At 38.7% G+C, this 14,929-nt stretch overlaps 1 protein-coding gene across 3 annotated transcripts in view; it reads right to left on the reverse strand.

Annotated features, from left to right (window-relative positions):
• Positions 1 to 14,929, reverse strand: part of LOC144799091 (transmembrane protein 205-like) — a 212,725-nt gene that overhangs the window by 159,346 nt on the left and 38,450 nt on the right. For all 3 annotated transcript variants that reach the window (XM_078670286.1, XM_078670293.1, XM_078670299.1), the window contains exon 2: positions 4,050 to 4,211. In XM_078670286.1, coding sequence (XP_078526412.1) covers positions 4,050 to 4,146 — 97 coding nt within the window. In that variant the 5' untranslated portion in view covers positions 4,147 to 4,211. The remainder of the gene's footprint in view (positions 1 to 4,049; positions 4,212 to 14,929) is intronic.

The raw sequence follows: 14,929 nt of genomic DNA on the forward strand, positions 1-14,929 counted from the left end.
GGTAAATTACTTGCATGTACACAAAGAAATTATTGAAAGGCTAGATCACCCAGCCACTGGCTTTAGTAAGAGCCTGTCACTTACCGATCAGAACCCATTCATCATCCCCTGATTGCTAGTAGTTGGCAGTCATGAAATATTGGGTACTTGCTTTCTTTGGAATGACTGCATATAGCGAAAAGAGCACTTTTTCTCATTCAAGCCATGCTTGTATTATTGGTGGCAGTCTCTTGCATTGGTTAATGGCAAAGGCAAAAAGCATGAACCCTGGGAGCAAAGTGGAGCGCACAATTAGATAGGCTGCAACTCAGGCTCTGTGCTCACAGTAACCCTGAGTTAGTGTATAGGATGCAAACAAGGAGCAGCATTCAACACTGTTTCTGAGCTCTATCATAAGATTATGCAGTAAACTGCTGACTTCACAAATTAGAGTATGCTCTGTAGACATTGCAATTGTGTTGAAAACTGTTATTGCACACCCCTCCTGCCCCAGTGCATATTGGGATGAAGTCAAGGCCATAGAAGTTGCTTTATTCTGATAGAGCTGATTAGAAACCAGCTACATCATCATGATGATGATAATTCACAGCTATAGGGAGGCTCGGAATTCAGCACAACTCTTCACCAGCAGACTCAGATTGACTGGCACCCTTTCTGTACACCTTTAAGAGCTGTGCTCCTCTAACTTATGTGGAAGTCACTACTGCCTGGGCCAGTGATAATCATTACTGTATGGGGCTGTTGAGGTACATTACTGCCGGGGACCACTGATGTTCATTACTGGTTGGGGCAATTGAGGCTCATTACTAGCTATGTCTACTGAAGTTTATTAATGCCTGGGGCCACTGAGGACCTATAATTCCTGGAGTCACAGTGGCATACTGCTTGGAGCCACTGAAACACATTATTGCTTGGGGCCATTGAGGCACTATAGTGCGAAAATCCATGGAGTCTCTGCACTGTCTAGCGCAACTGTGGCTCATTACTGTCTGTGACCATTAATGTTCACTACTGCTTGAGCAACTGAGGCTCATTACTGCTGAGGTCCATGGTGCTCATTAATTCCTGGGGCTACTGATGCCCATTACTTCCAGTGGTCATTGTGGCCAATAAGACACATTACTGCTTGCAGCCATTACATCTCTATAATGCATAAATGCCTTGGGTCTCTTTACAACCTAAAACTGTGGCTCTTACTTCCTGGGGACACCAAGGCTCATTAGTGCGTAGTCTACTGAGGTAAAAAGAGAGGGAGGGCAGACCAGTAGCACAGCGGGAACCAATGTATTACAATAATATAAATGATAAGGATAAAGGTGTGGATAATTGCAAACCAACACAGTTAATGAGTAAAACGTTTAAGTACAATCATGGGACATAGACCCAGATTGACTTCTGCTTGTGACAGAATTCCATAGGAATACCTGCGAGGTGAACTGTCAGACGGCAGAGGAATGGCTATAAAAAATACACACATAATGGCCTGAAACAAGGCTGCAGACTGACCCCTCTCCTGTTCAGCCTGTATATATCTACACGTTCTTCAGCAGATGAAGGGTGATGCCTTAAAACTAGCTTGCACAAAAATTCTGTACTTATCTTATGCTGATGATCTGGTAATCATGTCAACTACTGAGGCAGGTTTACAACAGAAACTGGCATTAGTACAAGCTTTCAATGTTGAAAATAGCCTGAAAATAAACAGCAACAACACTAAGCTGATGGCATTTGGACAACAGACGCCACGATTTACCCGGACCAATGGTAGCATCGAGTTAGAGTGATTTCGTCATCACTACACATATCTTGGAGTCATTATTGATAAAGACGTAAATTGGAATCTTGACACAGAAAATGGACGCAACAAATCTTGAAGTACATTTTGAGCAATTAAAAGGGTGTCACATAACTCTTGGATGGGGGGTATTGGTCCTTCACTACTTGTAGCAAAGACAAACATTGCCCCATTTCTTTTGTATGGATCACTAAATTGACATCTAAAAAATTGTTACAGTATTAAGGTATTGCTAAATCTAAGGAATTCAATGCCAAAACATCGCCTCAGGCAGAAGCTAGGTGTTAATCCACTGGCAATCCTGGTTCATAATAATCAAATTAATTATTTAATTGATTGCAAATTGGCTTCCACAGTACAATCCTGTATCAAGAATGAGGGTGCTAGACAAGATCCTGACATTCAGTTATTTGAACATAGTATCACCAAGATCCTGTCAAAATATAACTTACCAACATTCTCTAATTTAACATCCATGATCAGAATTTCAAGGATGTTGTTGGTAAAATATGAAATAAAAATTGCATACTGTACTTTGGATACTGGTACAGCTATAAATTACAAATATTACAGTTACACAGTTGAATCCTACTCCTTAACAAGACAACCATACCTTGAATACATGGTTCAAGAAGCTCGTTTCGTGCTTTAGATTTGTTTGCCTACCTAGCTTATAGGCAGTTCGATGAGCCCTGGAAGTATAATGCTTCCGAAAACAACTTTTGCAGGATTTGTTACTCAACCAAGATAATCAATTGAACATATATAATCTGTGCCCAGTTTTGCTTGATGCTCAAATGAAATTCCCATGTTAAGTACAGCAGGTATTAGAACAATTTCAAAAGAAACTTTATTCTGATTCAAGTGCGCTAACCCAAAAAGCATGGGTCTTGCTGCTAAATTTTTAAGCCTAGCCATCAAGCTCTGGGAGACAAGCATAGTCTGTGTTAAACGTGCAAGGTTTTACTAAAAAGGTGGTAATGATTCAAGAAACATCATTCTAATAATATTAACATTTGAATTTCTCCAAGTTCATTTTAGTTTTGCTCCGATAGAAACAAGGATTTATGTATCTGTTTTACTGTACACAAATCCTAAAACCAGAAGGTCCCGGGTGGGTAGAGAGGTCCTCAGTCAAGAGGATAGAAAGGACATGTCCTACCTATTGTATATACTTTTCACCAAAATAATGTCCTTTCCATGATTTAATTGTTACTTCCTCTAGAGCTAGGGGATAGCCACAAAGAGGCAACCAACGGTGGGTGGTTCCTAAGTGTGTGATGGTAATACTTTCAAGAACGAAATTCTCGAGAGGATTAGAAGTATACTCTAAGTGCAGATGGGGCTTACATCTATAACAAGGTGTCATATATGCATTTAAACAATAGTAGAAGGCTGCAAACATCAGCTGAAAGACAGGCAAAGGAAGAGTATTCAATGCCCACAATAAAAAAATAGAGGCAGGCTGCAAGCGTAAGCTCCTCTACCAAAGTCACAAGAGATCTGCTGTACACTGTTTTGTGGCTAACAATGTATTATAGGTCGACTGAACTTCAATAATGACTGTGGCCTTTCAGCTCATAAGCTTCATGGCCCCATTGAGACGCATGAGTGTCTGGGGCTAATAGCAATGCTCATGAATATCAGGGTCCAATGTTAATCTTTATTTTTACCAGAGGCCTTTGATCTTCATTACCAACTGCTCATCACTACCCAGGGTCATTGATGATGATAATTTCCTATGGTTAAGTGGAGACCATTGCTTCCTTGGGCCATTAATGCTTGTGACCGCAGGGGTCAATGATGCTCATTACTGCCTGGAGGCAATAGTGATGATTATTGCATTGAACCACTGATATTCATCACTGCACGAGGCTGTTGACTCTCTTTGCTTCTGTGCCGCCAAGTGTGGTGGACATTGAGGTTCATTACTGCCTAGGGCCCTGGAGGTTTATTACCACTTCTGGCCTTTGATGCCTATTAATGTGTGAGGCCAAAGAGACGTACTTATGTCTGTAGCATTGAGGTTTATTACTATCTGCTGGACTGTGTGTTTGGGTAGATACAGGTATATTCGCCTGTATATCTAAATGAATGGATGATCTATGTCAAAGTGTGTGTAGATATTGTTTGAACATTGGAGAGCAATAACACGCATAGTAATTTTTATATATGAAGATTATTGGCTATTTCTCTATCCAGCAACATTTTTATAGAGATTTCAAGTATAGTGTAGCAGAGGTTTGCAACCTACCTGAAATAAATGTAAACCAGAGTTGCATTCCCCAAAGTGCTGAAAGGAACATTAGATGAATTGCTTTTGCTTCAACAGGTGTAGTATCTTCACTCATTGTATTGAAAAGCAGACAATGCAATTTCAGTTAAATCTTTTGTCTGGTCTTGTTTTACTAACTACCTGATGGAAGAAAAAGGGCACTGTTATAAAAAAAATAATAAAAGGACGACATTCTTTTTAAAACATAAAATGTATTATTTCTACTAACGCATTAGTTAGCGATGGGGCACCCGGAGGGGGAAGACAAAAACTGCAGGAACATATATAGTTGAGCGCTTGCTGTACCAGAAGAAAAGATTGACCTCTATATATAATTCACTTAAAAAACCATAGGTTTCAGGGACGTTATAGTTAGAAATTCGCCTTAAAAAAACATAAAAATTTGGACATTTCACTAGTACAAAACCAAAGACATTGAGCCGTTATAGGTAGTTGAGCTAACTATAACGCGCCCCCGCAATGCACTGCTGATGACGTCACATATTACATCATTCATGACATGGTCAGTGACATTATTGATGACATCACTGATGACATCACTGATGACATAATCCAGTGACTGTGTGTTTCTGTAAAGATATAGTTAGCTGGACATTTCACTGTAACTTGCGCACCCGCAATCCACTGCTGATGATATCACATATTACATCATTCATGACATGGTCAGTGACATCACTGATGACATCACTGATGACATCATCCAGTGAATGTGGTTTGGCTCGTTATTTAAATATGTCTTATATGTATAGCAATCTGCATTGAAGAATGAGTGGATATATAAATATCTGAATGGAGGATTTAGTAGCAGTGTGATTGACTGTTTACTTGACTAATTTATAGTCTCATTAAAAACATTGGATAGTGACTAAACTGTGTGAATAGCTGTATTACTTTGTCATTTGTTGTGTAAACTGCTGCACCTGTTGGTTACTAGCTATGTGAAAGTCTATATTATTGATTAGTTAACTGAATATCTGTATGGGGGAGTGAATGTGTGTGTGGTTCGGTAGGGGGTGTGTGACTGCCCAAAGATGTGTGAATAGTTCATTCAGTAGATATATGAGGTTAAGACTACAGTTGTTTGGATGATTGAATATCTTTATGGGTGTGGTGATGAGCAAATATATCTCTCAATGGTACATGTCCAATAAACTAGAAAAATAAAAGGCAGCGTATGTGACATTTGTTGTGTATATATATAAGTATATATAAGACTCAGTGATTGTATGAGTGACTGTATGGATAACCTTATACATGTAATAGTGATTTTATGACACATAAATCTGAGTTATTGTCTATATGAATAAATATAGTGCTGTTTGTATAAGTGTGTAGCTGAGTAAATGTAAGTATGATCCATTGTTTGCATAAGTGAGTAGGATGACTGCATAAGTGAATAGGATGTGTGCTGGTGTGTAATGTCGATATTGGTGTATAAGTATATTTGATAGTGTTCTATTGATCATTGACAACATGTATGAGTGAATCTATAGGTAAGTGATTAGATGTGTGTGTAGATCTAGGAATCACTGAGTGGGTTTTTAGAAACTTGTATTGGTGTGTCAATGGATTCAAATATGGTACTCTGTATTTTATAGTGAGTGATGAAAGGCTATACTAGTGTATGATAAGGTGTATCTGATGTCACGTGGATGATGTCATCAGTCATGTCATTTGAGCTGTCATCAGTGATGTCACTGACCATGTCATGAATGATGTAATATGTGACATCATCAGCAGTGGATTGCGGGCGCGCTCGTTACAGTTAGTACAACTAACTATAACGGAGGAATTTCAATGGTTTTGTACGAGTGAAATGTCCAGCTAACTATGAGACACCTGAAAGCTCTGGTTTTTTCAATGAATTTCTAAGGTTTTTTAAATGCTAATTCCTAACTATTGTATCAACAACAGGAGAAAAAAAACCATCAACCGCGTTGGGATTGGGGTAGAATATAGTAAAAACAAATGGTATCCCAACTGGTATTATTCTAAGACAATTAATAAGGATATGAATACAACATTATCCACAAGGATACAAGGAGACTCTGAATCGTTTAAGGCATCATTTATATAGGCATTCAAGGAAAAGTCATTTCGTAGTTATTACAGCACTGCAAAAAACAAATGATAAAATTAGAAACAACCCAAATTGCACGTGGTGCTCAAGGTGTGTGAGTGAAAACCAAAGTAGCGACGCATGTGACAATGTGAGCAGCGTGGGCGGCGCAATGTGACTGGTGCACAAATGTACATTGAAGCATTCAGTACAAAGTGGTTCCAAGCAATTTCAAGAGTTCTATAGGTTTAATGTGATGTTCATGAACCACTTCGTATATGGCGCCTATGATCGCGCTGGATGGTCGACGGCGTTTCGATCCTTACGACTCAGGATCTTCATCAGGACTGGGTTGATGGCAGTGCTGTATAGGGGGGGGGCAAAAGCAGGGAGTGAGCTGGGGAGGTGGGGGAGGGAAGGCAGTCATATCATGGAGATCGTGTAGCTACTGAGTGGAAAGGTCGCCAGGGTGCAATGGTACCGGGGTGTAGGCAGGAAGGCCAGAGTGTCGTTGGGGCCAGGATTGCTTCCTTGTGGATAATGTTGTATTCATATCCTTATTAATTGTCTTAGAATAATACCAGTTGGGATACGATTTGTTTTTACTATAATTCCTAACTATAACATGTCTGAAACCTATGGTTTTTTCAGTGAATTTCAAAGGTTTTTTAAATGATAATTCCTAACTATAACATATGTGAAACCTATGGTTTTTTTCAGTAAATTTCAAAGGTTTTTTCAATGACAATTTTTAAATGTATTAATTGTTATATTTATTTCTTTGGTACGGATTCACTACATTGTTTTAATCTATTTATTTTTAGATATCTTATTTTTTACATTACATAACACATTTTTAATATTTTTCTTTAAAAAATAATTTATTATTTATTTAATAAATGTATCTTTTATATTTTTTACAATATTTTTATAATATTTTCTTTTTTCTACTATTTTTTGAACAGTCCCGCACCCAAAGCGCACCTCTCTCGATTACTGCGCGGAACGTAGCTGCCATTTTACAATTGTTCTGTAGGATCCGCATAGTGTGTGCGATGGGTGCGTATTTTCATGCGCTATCGCTATGCGACCTGTAAGCGGCTTCAAGTGCATACGCGAGATATACGTATCATGCCACGCTCGCGCGTTTCCGCATGACGTCATCTACGCCTTCAACACGGTGGACGCGCGACTTCGCGAAATTTTTCGATACACAAAAAGAGATATATATGTACTTAATATAAATATTAAGGCAAAAAAATAATATTCTTTTAGTTGTAATAAACTATATTACTTTTAAATGCAATTTCGCAGAGTCGCGCTCGGTGCATGTTGCGTGTACGCACCCAACGCGGATCCCATGTGACTAAAAAAAAGAGATTTGATTGGTTTATAAAACTTACTGTTTTAACTATTAAAGAACCCCACCCATTTCAATTACTCTTCCTAGGCCTTCCTTAGGAGAAGACCTGTTCTGAGAAGAACCTCACTTTTTCTTCGTTGGAAAAGTGAATTTCTTTTTTGGAGAAAAAAATGGCTACACCGATAATTCTGATGATTTTGTTGCTGAACAATTTCTACCAGAACCTCCCCCCCCGAAAGGTACACATCCATTGTATGGAATTTTTTTATTTTTCCGGAGGGGCAAAAGAAATGTAATGCCACGAAGGTGACATACAAGATTTTGCCAGGCAGTGCTGTCCAGAGGAGATCCTAATAAAAAATACTCCTGTGGCACTGCTAGTATGCGCAAGCACCTCCAATCCCTGCATCCTGTGAACTATGCTCGCAAAGAATTTAGAAGACTGCGCCAAAATGCACCTCCACCACCGGGAATACCAAGTACCTCTGAGGCATCACCTTCAAAATCAGCACCAGACATACGTTCCCAATTTGTGAAAGTTAGAAGCACTGTGTGAAGTGCAATGGTTTAATTTGTTATGGGGAGCAGTCAGTAGACCTAGTTTGCAGAGCAATTCATAACTATCGATGCTAGTTTTTTTTCCATTCCTTCAAAGTTAATGGTTTTGTTCGTCCTGCTGATTTTTTTTTCTTTTAAAAAAAACAAAAAAAAGAAGAAAACGTTCAAAAATAAAAAAAAATGGAAAAAAGTACAAAAAACTAAAAAAAGTTATTTTCAGAACTAACTACTCTGGTTAAAGAAAGAGCTCAATTTGTATGCTAGTGTATGAAAGTTTATATGAATGTATACGCAGGGGTGTGGAATTTTATAAAATATCTTCTTGTCCAAAGGACAAAATGTTTAAGAAATCTTCTTGTCCTGTAAAAAAATCAACTTGTCCCATTTGGTACCAAACAATGAGGTTTCAATGTATGACCGCATTCTCATGTAAGAGCTTGGATAGCAGCCTCTCTGATTATGCCAGGGCTCATTTTACTATATTATTAGAGACAACGGTCCCTAACATGGGAAATATAAGAACATATCCACAAAACTGCAATCAGCGTTTGGTGTTCTATTGTCCCAATGGAACTTTTTTTCATGTATTTACTTCCATAATAATATAATAAAGAGAGTGAACCCAAACCTTTGAGGCGGGTAATCTCAGGAACCACAGTGCCAATCAAAACACCCAATACAGCATTGGAAATGTCAGGGTAGGCAGATGGACATAGGGTATATACCAGCAAAACATATACTTTAGAAGGGCAAAGTATGTTGTGTGACAAAGTAGCCCCATCTCTCATTTTTTTTAAAAGTAGTTTTACGTTGATTTGCCTTTATTTTGTTTTTAAAATATTGACATGCACCAAAGCTGATGTATTAAATGATTCCTTAGTGCAATGGTAGTTAATGTTTTCAAACTCTACATTGTAGCTTTCTGCACACTACAACCATTTTTAAGTTGCAAATATTTTGCTCTCTTAATCCCTTTTTCAAGGAGCACATTGTTTGGGGTACATTGTCCGTTTTCAAAATAAAATCTCCAATATTGCTTCCATTCTTCTTTATACACTTGCACATTATAAATGAGTCTTCTGGAAGCTATACACATAGCCACAACTTGTAAATGTTGCAGACAATGCACACTTGCTTTTATTGGATCCTCTGTCAGTAATGCAAGCTGAGATTCCTGCTGACTGTGTTTGAATATATCTGACTTGAATTCTCTGCTCGACCTAACTTTAATGCAATTGACCCATGAACATGTTACACAACTTTGTTTTAAACATTAGCATCCCGACAAGCCGAATAAACTGTGGGCGACCATACATCTAGCAAGCAAATGCAAATGTGTCACTATATTATTTCCCTGAGAAACTACCACCAATTTGTTTCAGAGGCGATGGGGGGATTTGAGGAAGCCAGCAAGAAAAATGCATCCGTTAGAAAACCCCAAAGACTGGCCATTGAAAAAATATTAAGGTACTATGGTTACAGCATGCACTGATTTGTCATTGAAGATGTTAAGAAAAAAGGTCATGCCTTTCACAGCAATTTACTTAGTTGCCTCTCCAAGTCATACCATGCAGACTTCATGCAAAGTAAAGCTCAAACTACACACAGCTAGCGTTCTGCATAGCTCCTGCACAAGCCACGGGCATGGCACACCTCATCTCTAGAACAACTTGTATCCTCTGTAGTGCAGCTCATACACTTTACACCTTCTATTTAACAATTCCCTCCTGCACTATCCCTTACCCTTACATGAATGATGCACAGCACTGTTCATACCTATTTTTACAGCTCATGTCCTGCACAGGTCACTGTAAAGATCATATGCAGTGTAGCTCAGGTACCATGTGGATCACATGTAAGACATAGTTGAGCCTTGCATTACCATTGTTCCTAGCATCTTCAGTATAGTGCACAAACCAAGGTATGCACAGCCCACGCTTGCACAGCTTATTCCATTATGACAGGTAGTATCCTTTACGCGCTGAGGGATGCGGAGATGGGGTTCTTATAAAAAAAAGGAGATTATGGTGTGTGATTTACAGTCATACTCTGCTACGAAGTAAAAGGAACAGCCCTTTGATGGTTTTATTCAAGGGAGTAGCCAGAAAGTTAAAATACCCCCCACTTTGACCAATGCTCTGACAGCACCAAGTAAGTGATGTAAGTGAGCTCATACCTCCCTACAACTCCTTTGTCACTTCAATCCAAGCATCTGTCTATTATTCTTTAATGCTAAATCTGTCTGCTCATGTCCACCATTTCACCTTTACATTCAGTCATTCATTCTATCATTCATTCTTTCTTCCCATTCCATCCATCGGCCATTCCATACATCTACCCATCTGTTCACCCATCCACTATCTATGCACGCACCCATCCACAATCTATGCACGCATCCATCCACCCATGCATCCATCATTTGACTTACCCTTCAAACAATAACGCCTTTCAACCATCAATTGTTCCTTTTGCCATTCATTTATTCATCCATCCTCTCAGATTTTAATTTACTTTGCCATACATCCATCCTCTCAGATTCTCATTTACTTTGCTATACACCCATCCTTTCAGATTTTATATTACTAGAAATCCTTTTATCCATTCCGACTTTTATTTACTCTGCCATCATTTTATCCACTGATCTATCCATCCATCCTTTCACCCAACCATCCATTCATCCACTCGTCCATCCATCCTTTCATCCACCCATACATTCACCCACTCATCTATCCTTTGCCCCTCTTCCATCCTTCTCTCCCTTTTCTAGCAACCCATCTTCTATTTTCTTTTAGTTAATCATCTCTTATCTGCCAAGTTGTAGATGAGAGGCCCATAAAAAACTCACCTCTGCTGTAGCTGCTATAGGGAGGGGTTCACTATGCCCCAGGTTTTATTGGTGGGGGGCCCTTAATCAGTAGATTTAGCTTTAGAACCGAACGAGCTTTCAATTCACTAAAACATTAAAAAGTGTTTTCAAAATCCTATAAAATAATGCACCCATGGTCAGAAACACACGCACAAATAGGTTTAGAGTGGTATTTTATCAGAGTTCAGTCCACTAGGTAAGAGAGGCAGCAACAGCGTGTTACAAATATAAATATAAATGCTTAAGTTGCATTTGTAAAGATGAATTTTCCATAAACTTAATGTTAGAAAATTGTGCACGGCCCTACATCAAAAAGTGGATTTTGACAACACTTTTTTGATGTGGGGCTGGGCACAATATTTTTTTGCCCGTCATAGTTTACAGAAAATTCAACTTTACAAATGCAACTTTATCATTTATATGTTACTACGCTTTTGCGGCCTCTTACCTTGTGGGCTGAGAATGATCTGATAATAGCTCCGATCACAGTAATAGCCACAGTGTTGGGGAGCAGCCGTGATCTCTGCAGCTGGTGGTGATCGGCCGTGTGCTTTACACCAAAGGCACAAGGGCAATGACCTCTGAATGATGGGGTCACGAGGCAGGTTTTGGGGAGTGCAGAGACTTGGAAACACAAGATTATTGTGAAATGAAGTACTTGTGCATTCTGCTTACAAGCAACGGTGACTGGCCTAAATGCTTTCAGCGTGCAGTTGTGAGTTACAGCCTGCACTCTGAATGAAACCATGTAAGCAGAGAGGTTTTTTTTTCCTTTTCCAAAAGCGTAAGGCAGGCCTGCCCCGCAACGTTCAAAGAGATGTCAGTGTGTGCCTTGCGCTGTGCTCAGAAAGGAGGGAAGCACTTCTGGGTATTGTCAGTGAATCAAAGGATTATTAAATCGTAGAAAGTTATGCCAATAAACGCAGCACGCATTTGGAAGCAGGTTAGAAGGATTTTGCAAGTTCTTTTCTGGGAAAGGTTTCTGCTGCAGGAAGTGGAGCCTACTTGTCCGACGGACAATAAAAACATAATTACTTGTTGTCCCTGTCAGCAAACAATATGTCCTGGGCGTCGGGCGATATGAATTCCCCACCCCTGATACGTACTACATAATTGAGTGAAAGAATGCATTTGTTGTGTATGGTGAATGTATAACTGCAGAACTATAAGGAAGTGCTGTAGCATGATACTGTAAGCTCTTTACCTACAGCATGCTAAGGTACTTCTGAACCAAAGGGAAGCAACATATATGCATACATATATTGCAACTCTGTGCTTCTCTCTGCACTGCTGCTTAAACCACATCCATGTGGTGACATAGGCCCTCTTGCACCATGGTGCAAGAATAGCTGTGTCATGTGTAGTTTATTTTTGTACAAAAAGGCTCACCATCGTGCACAAAAACAATCAACGAACACATTTTTCTCCTTCAATGTATGGTGAGCATTTTAGCATATATTAAAAGAGAAAAATACAAAGAATTCTCCTTGTTGTGTATCGCTACATCAATTGGAGGATGGTACAGTATTTATACACATGTCCAGACTTATCATTTTTGATAAACCTGGTGATGTCTTGTTTTGTGAGTGTTCTATGCAAACATGCACAGCAACAGCTATAGAACGCCCTTTCAACATAAAGTGGTGTGTATGATGAAGTCGTATTTACATGGAAAAGAAAAGGTACAAAGAATGCCTTTTCCTCTCCTTGTAAATATGAAAGATTTTTGTACGCTATCACTATGTTACAAAAAGTGACATATTGTTGGCATAGGATGCTTTCTATACATATCTGTTGGGTTAGTTGGTCCCCAGTGACGTTCTGGGGCAGATTTACAAGCTCTCAGCGCCACCAGTATGTCACTTTTCGTGACGTACTGGTGGCGCAGGGGGCTCCTCCATATTTACAAGGGGAGGAAAAGTCACCCTGCATGACTTTTCCTTTCCTTGTAAATACGGCCCCTTCACACGCAGCACTTTGCGGTGATTGGGCGTTTCATGGGTGTTGCTGTGGGTGTTCCCACACAACACCCATGGAACAAGACAGATCTCCAGATTTACGAGAAATCGTCAATCTGGAGATGTTTCTGAATTCTACGCCACCCTAGAGGTGGCGTAGGGAGGCGCAACGAGGAGAAATGCTTTCATTTCTCCTCGTTTTTTCCTCTTTCAATGCGTGCTGTATTCTATAGCACGCATTGACAGAGAAAAAAGCTTTTAGTGATTGTTTTTGTGCAGGAAGGTGCCCCTTCCTGCACAAAAACAATCTACCCATGGCACAGGCATCCTTGCACCATGGTGCAAGGGTGCCTGCGCTTGGCAGCTCTTTCTGCGCCAGCGCAGGGGAGAGCACAGGAATGTGACATATCATTGTAGATATGTCTCATTCCTGTACTCTGAAAGTGCCGCAGCGTGGCGCAGCCAAAGGGCTTGCAGTGCCACGCTGCGGCACTTTCTTCTAGATCTGCCCCTCAGTATTCATTTAATTTTATCCTGTAACTTAAAACACCCACAGAGCATCTTTCCACATATATCTACTCTGTCCTTCTCCATTTTCCACCTGTTTGCAAAACATAGGCTATTGTGCATTTTAATACTTAGTTAAACTTACCTGCACAATAATATAAATAAAAAATGCTAGACTTTTTTTTCCAGTCTTTTTTAATAAAATAAATTTTAATAAATTTGATACTTTAGAATTAGAATCTGTAAAAGAGAAGAAAAAATAGTTATAATACATAGGACTATACTTTTTAGAAAACAGAATCATTTTGACATTTCACAACTTATTTTCTTTGCCTTTTTTGCTTTTCTCAGAATATACTGAATTTCACTAGAAACAGTGATTTCAATCGTACTCATCACATAACAGCGGGCAAAAAAAACAATCAATAAGATTGTTTAAAAAAAAAAATCCATCCTCAATAAAATACCATCAAATACAAATCACACATATTTAAAATGCTTACTGGTAAGAACATTTTATAATGTAAATGTTGCTGCTTAAAACTATAGGCCGAGACAATGTGCAGGAAAAGGTCCTTAATTCAAATAAACACCTTTCCTCAAGGGCAAATGGTATTCTTGAAATCCGTTATATTGAAATTTTGCAACAGTAATCGTATTAATACATATTAATAAATTCCTCAGAGGCCGAATTTTATTCCAAAAACTTTGGCTTTAAAAATATTAGGTAGGAATTAGGTAATTAGGTTGGCGAACGTTGTTTAAAAACTAACTGAGCATCATTACAAAGTGTCCAGCCTTTTTCACATTTTAGATAGGCAGTGTAATGTCCACATGTTGTGGAAGGACCATCATGAAAAATTATTGCTACTGCTACAAAAGTCCTTCCTGATATTGATAGTTGACTTGCTACAAAATGTTTTATTAAAGTTTCTAATTTTCTACCATCAGCTGTACAACGTTGCATCATTAAAATGATATATTGTCAATATCTTTGTATAAATAATGTTGATAACATTTCTGATTTGCATTGGCTGCACTCCATGTTCTGATTTGCTGCTTTAACTAGTTTATTGAAAGACACTGATTTACAGTCTGGCAATGTCAAATATATAAATCTTACAGTGTCTATGTTAGTGCTACATGTATACATACAATTTTCACAATGATGTTCCCATTTATAACAAAGGCCAAAAAGGTTTTCAATTTGTATACCTTCATTTTCCAATATGGTTAGCATATACATTAGAAATTCCTGAGCATCTTGTTGGATATTTTGCGTAAATTGTGTAGAACCAGAACATACATCCAAAAGATTACGAATATCACAAACACTTTGTATTTTACTTTCATCAGTTCTTAATTTTTCATAAACGCAATGCAACAATGAGCAAAATCTTTCTTCCTGATTCTCTATAATTTGCTGTTGCAAACCTTCAAGAAAAAAAACAACATTAACCACTACATTAGCATAGCAGTTGACACCTGAACTATTTTCAAACTGATAACCAACAATCTCTTCAACAG

This window comes from Lissotriton helveticus, chromosome 1_2 (assembly GCF_964261635.1).
Source record: "Lissotriton helveticus chromosome 1_2, aLisHel1.1, whole genome shotgun sequence".
In the NCBI taxonomy this organism is placed as follows: Eukaryota; Metazoa; Chordata; class Amphibia; order Caudata; family Salamandridae; genus Lissotriton; species Lissotriton helveticus.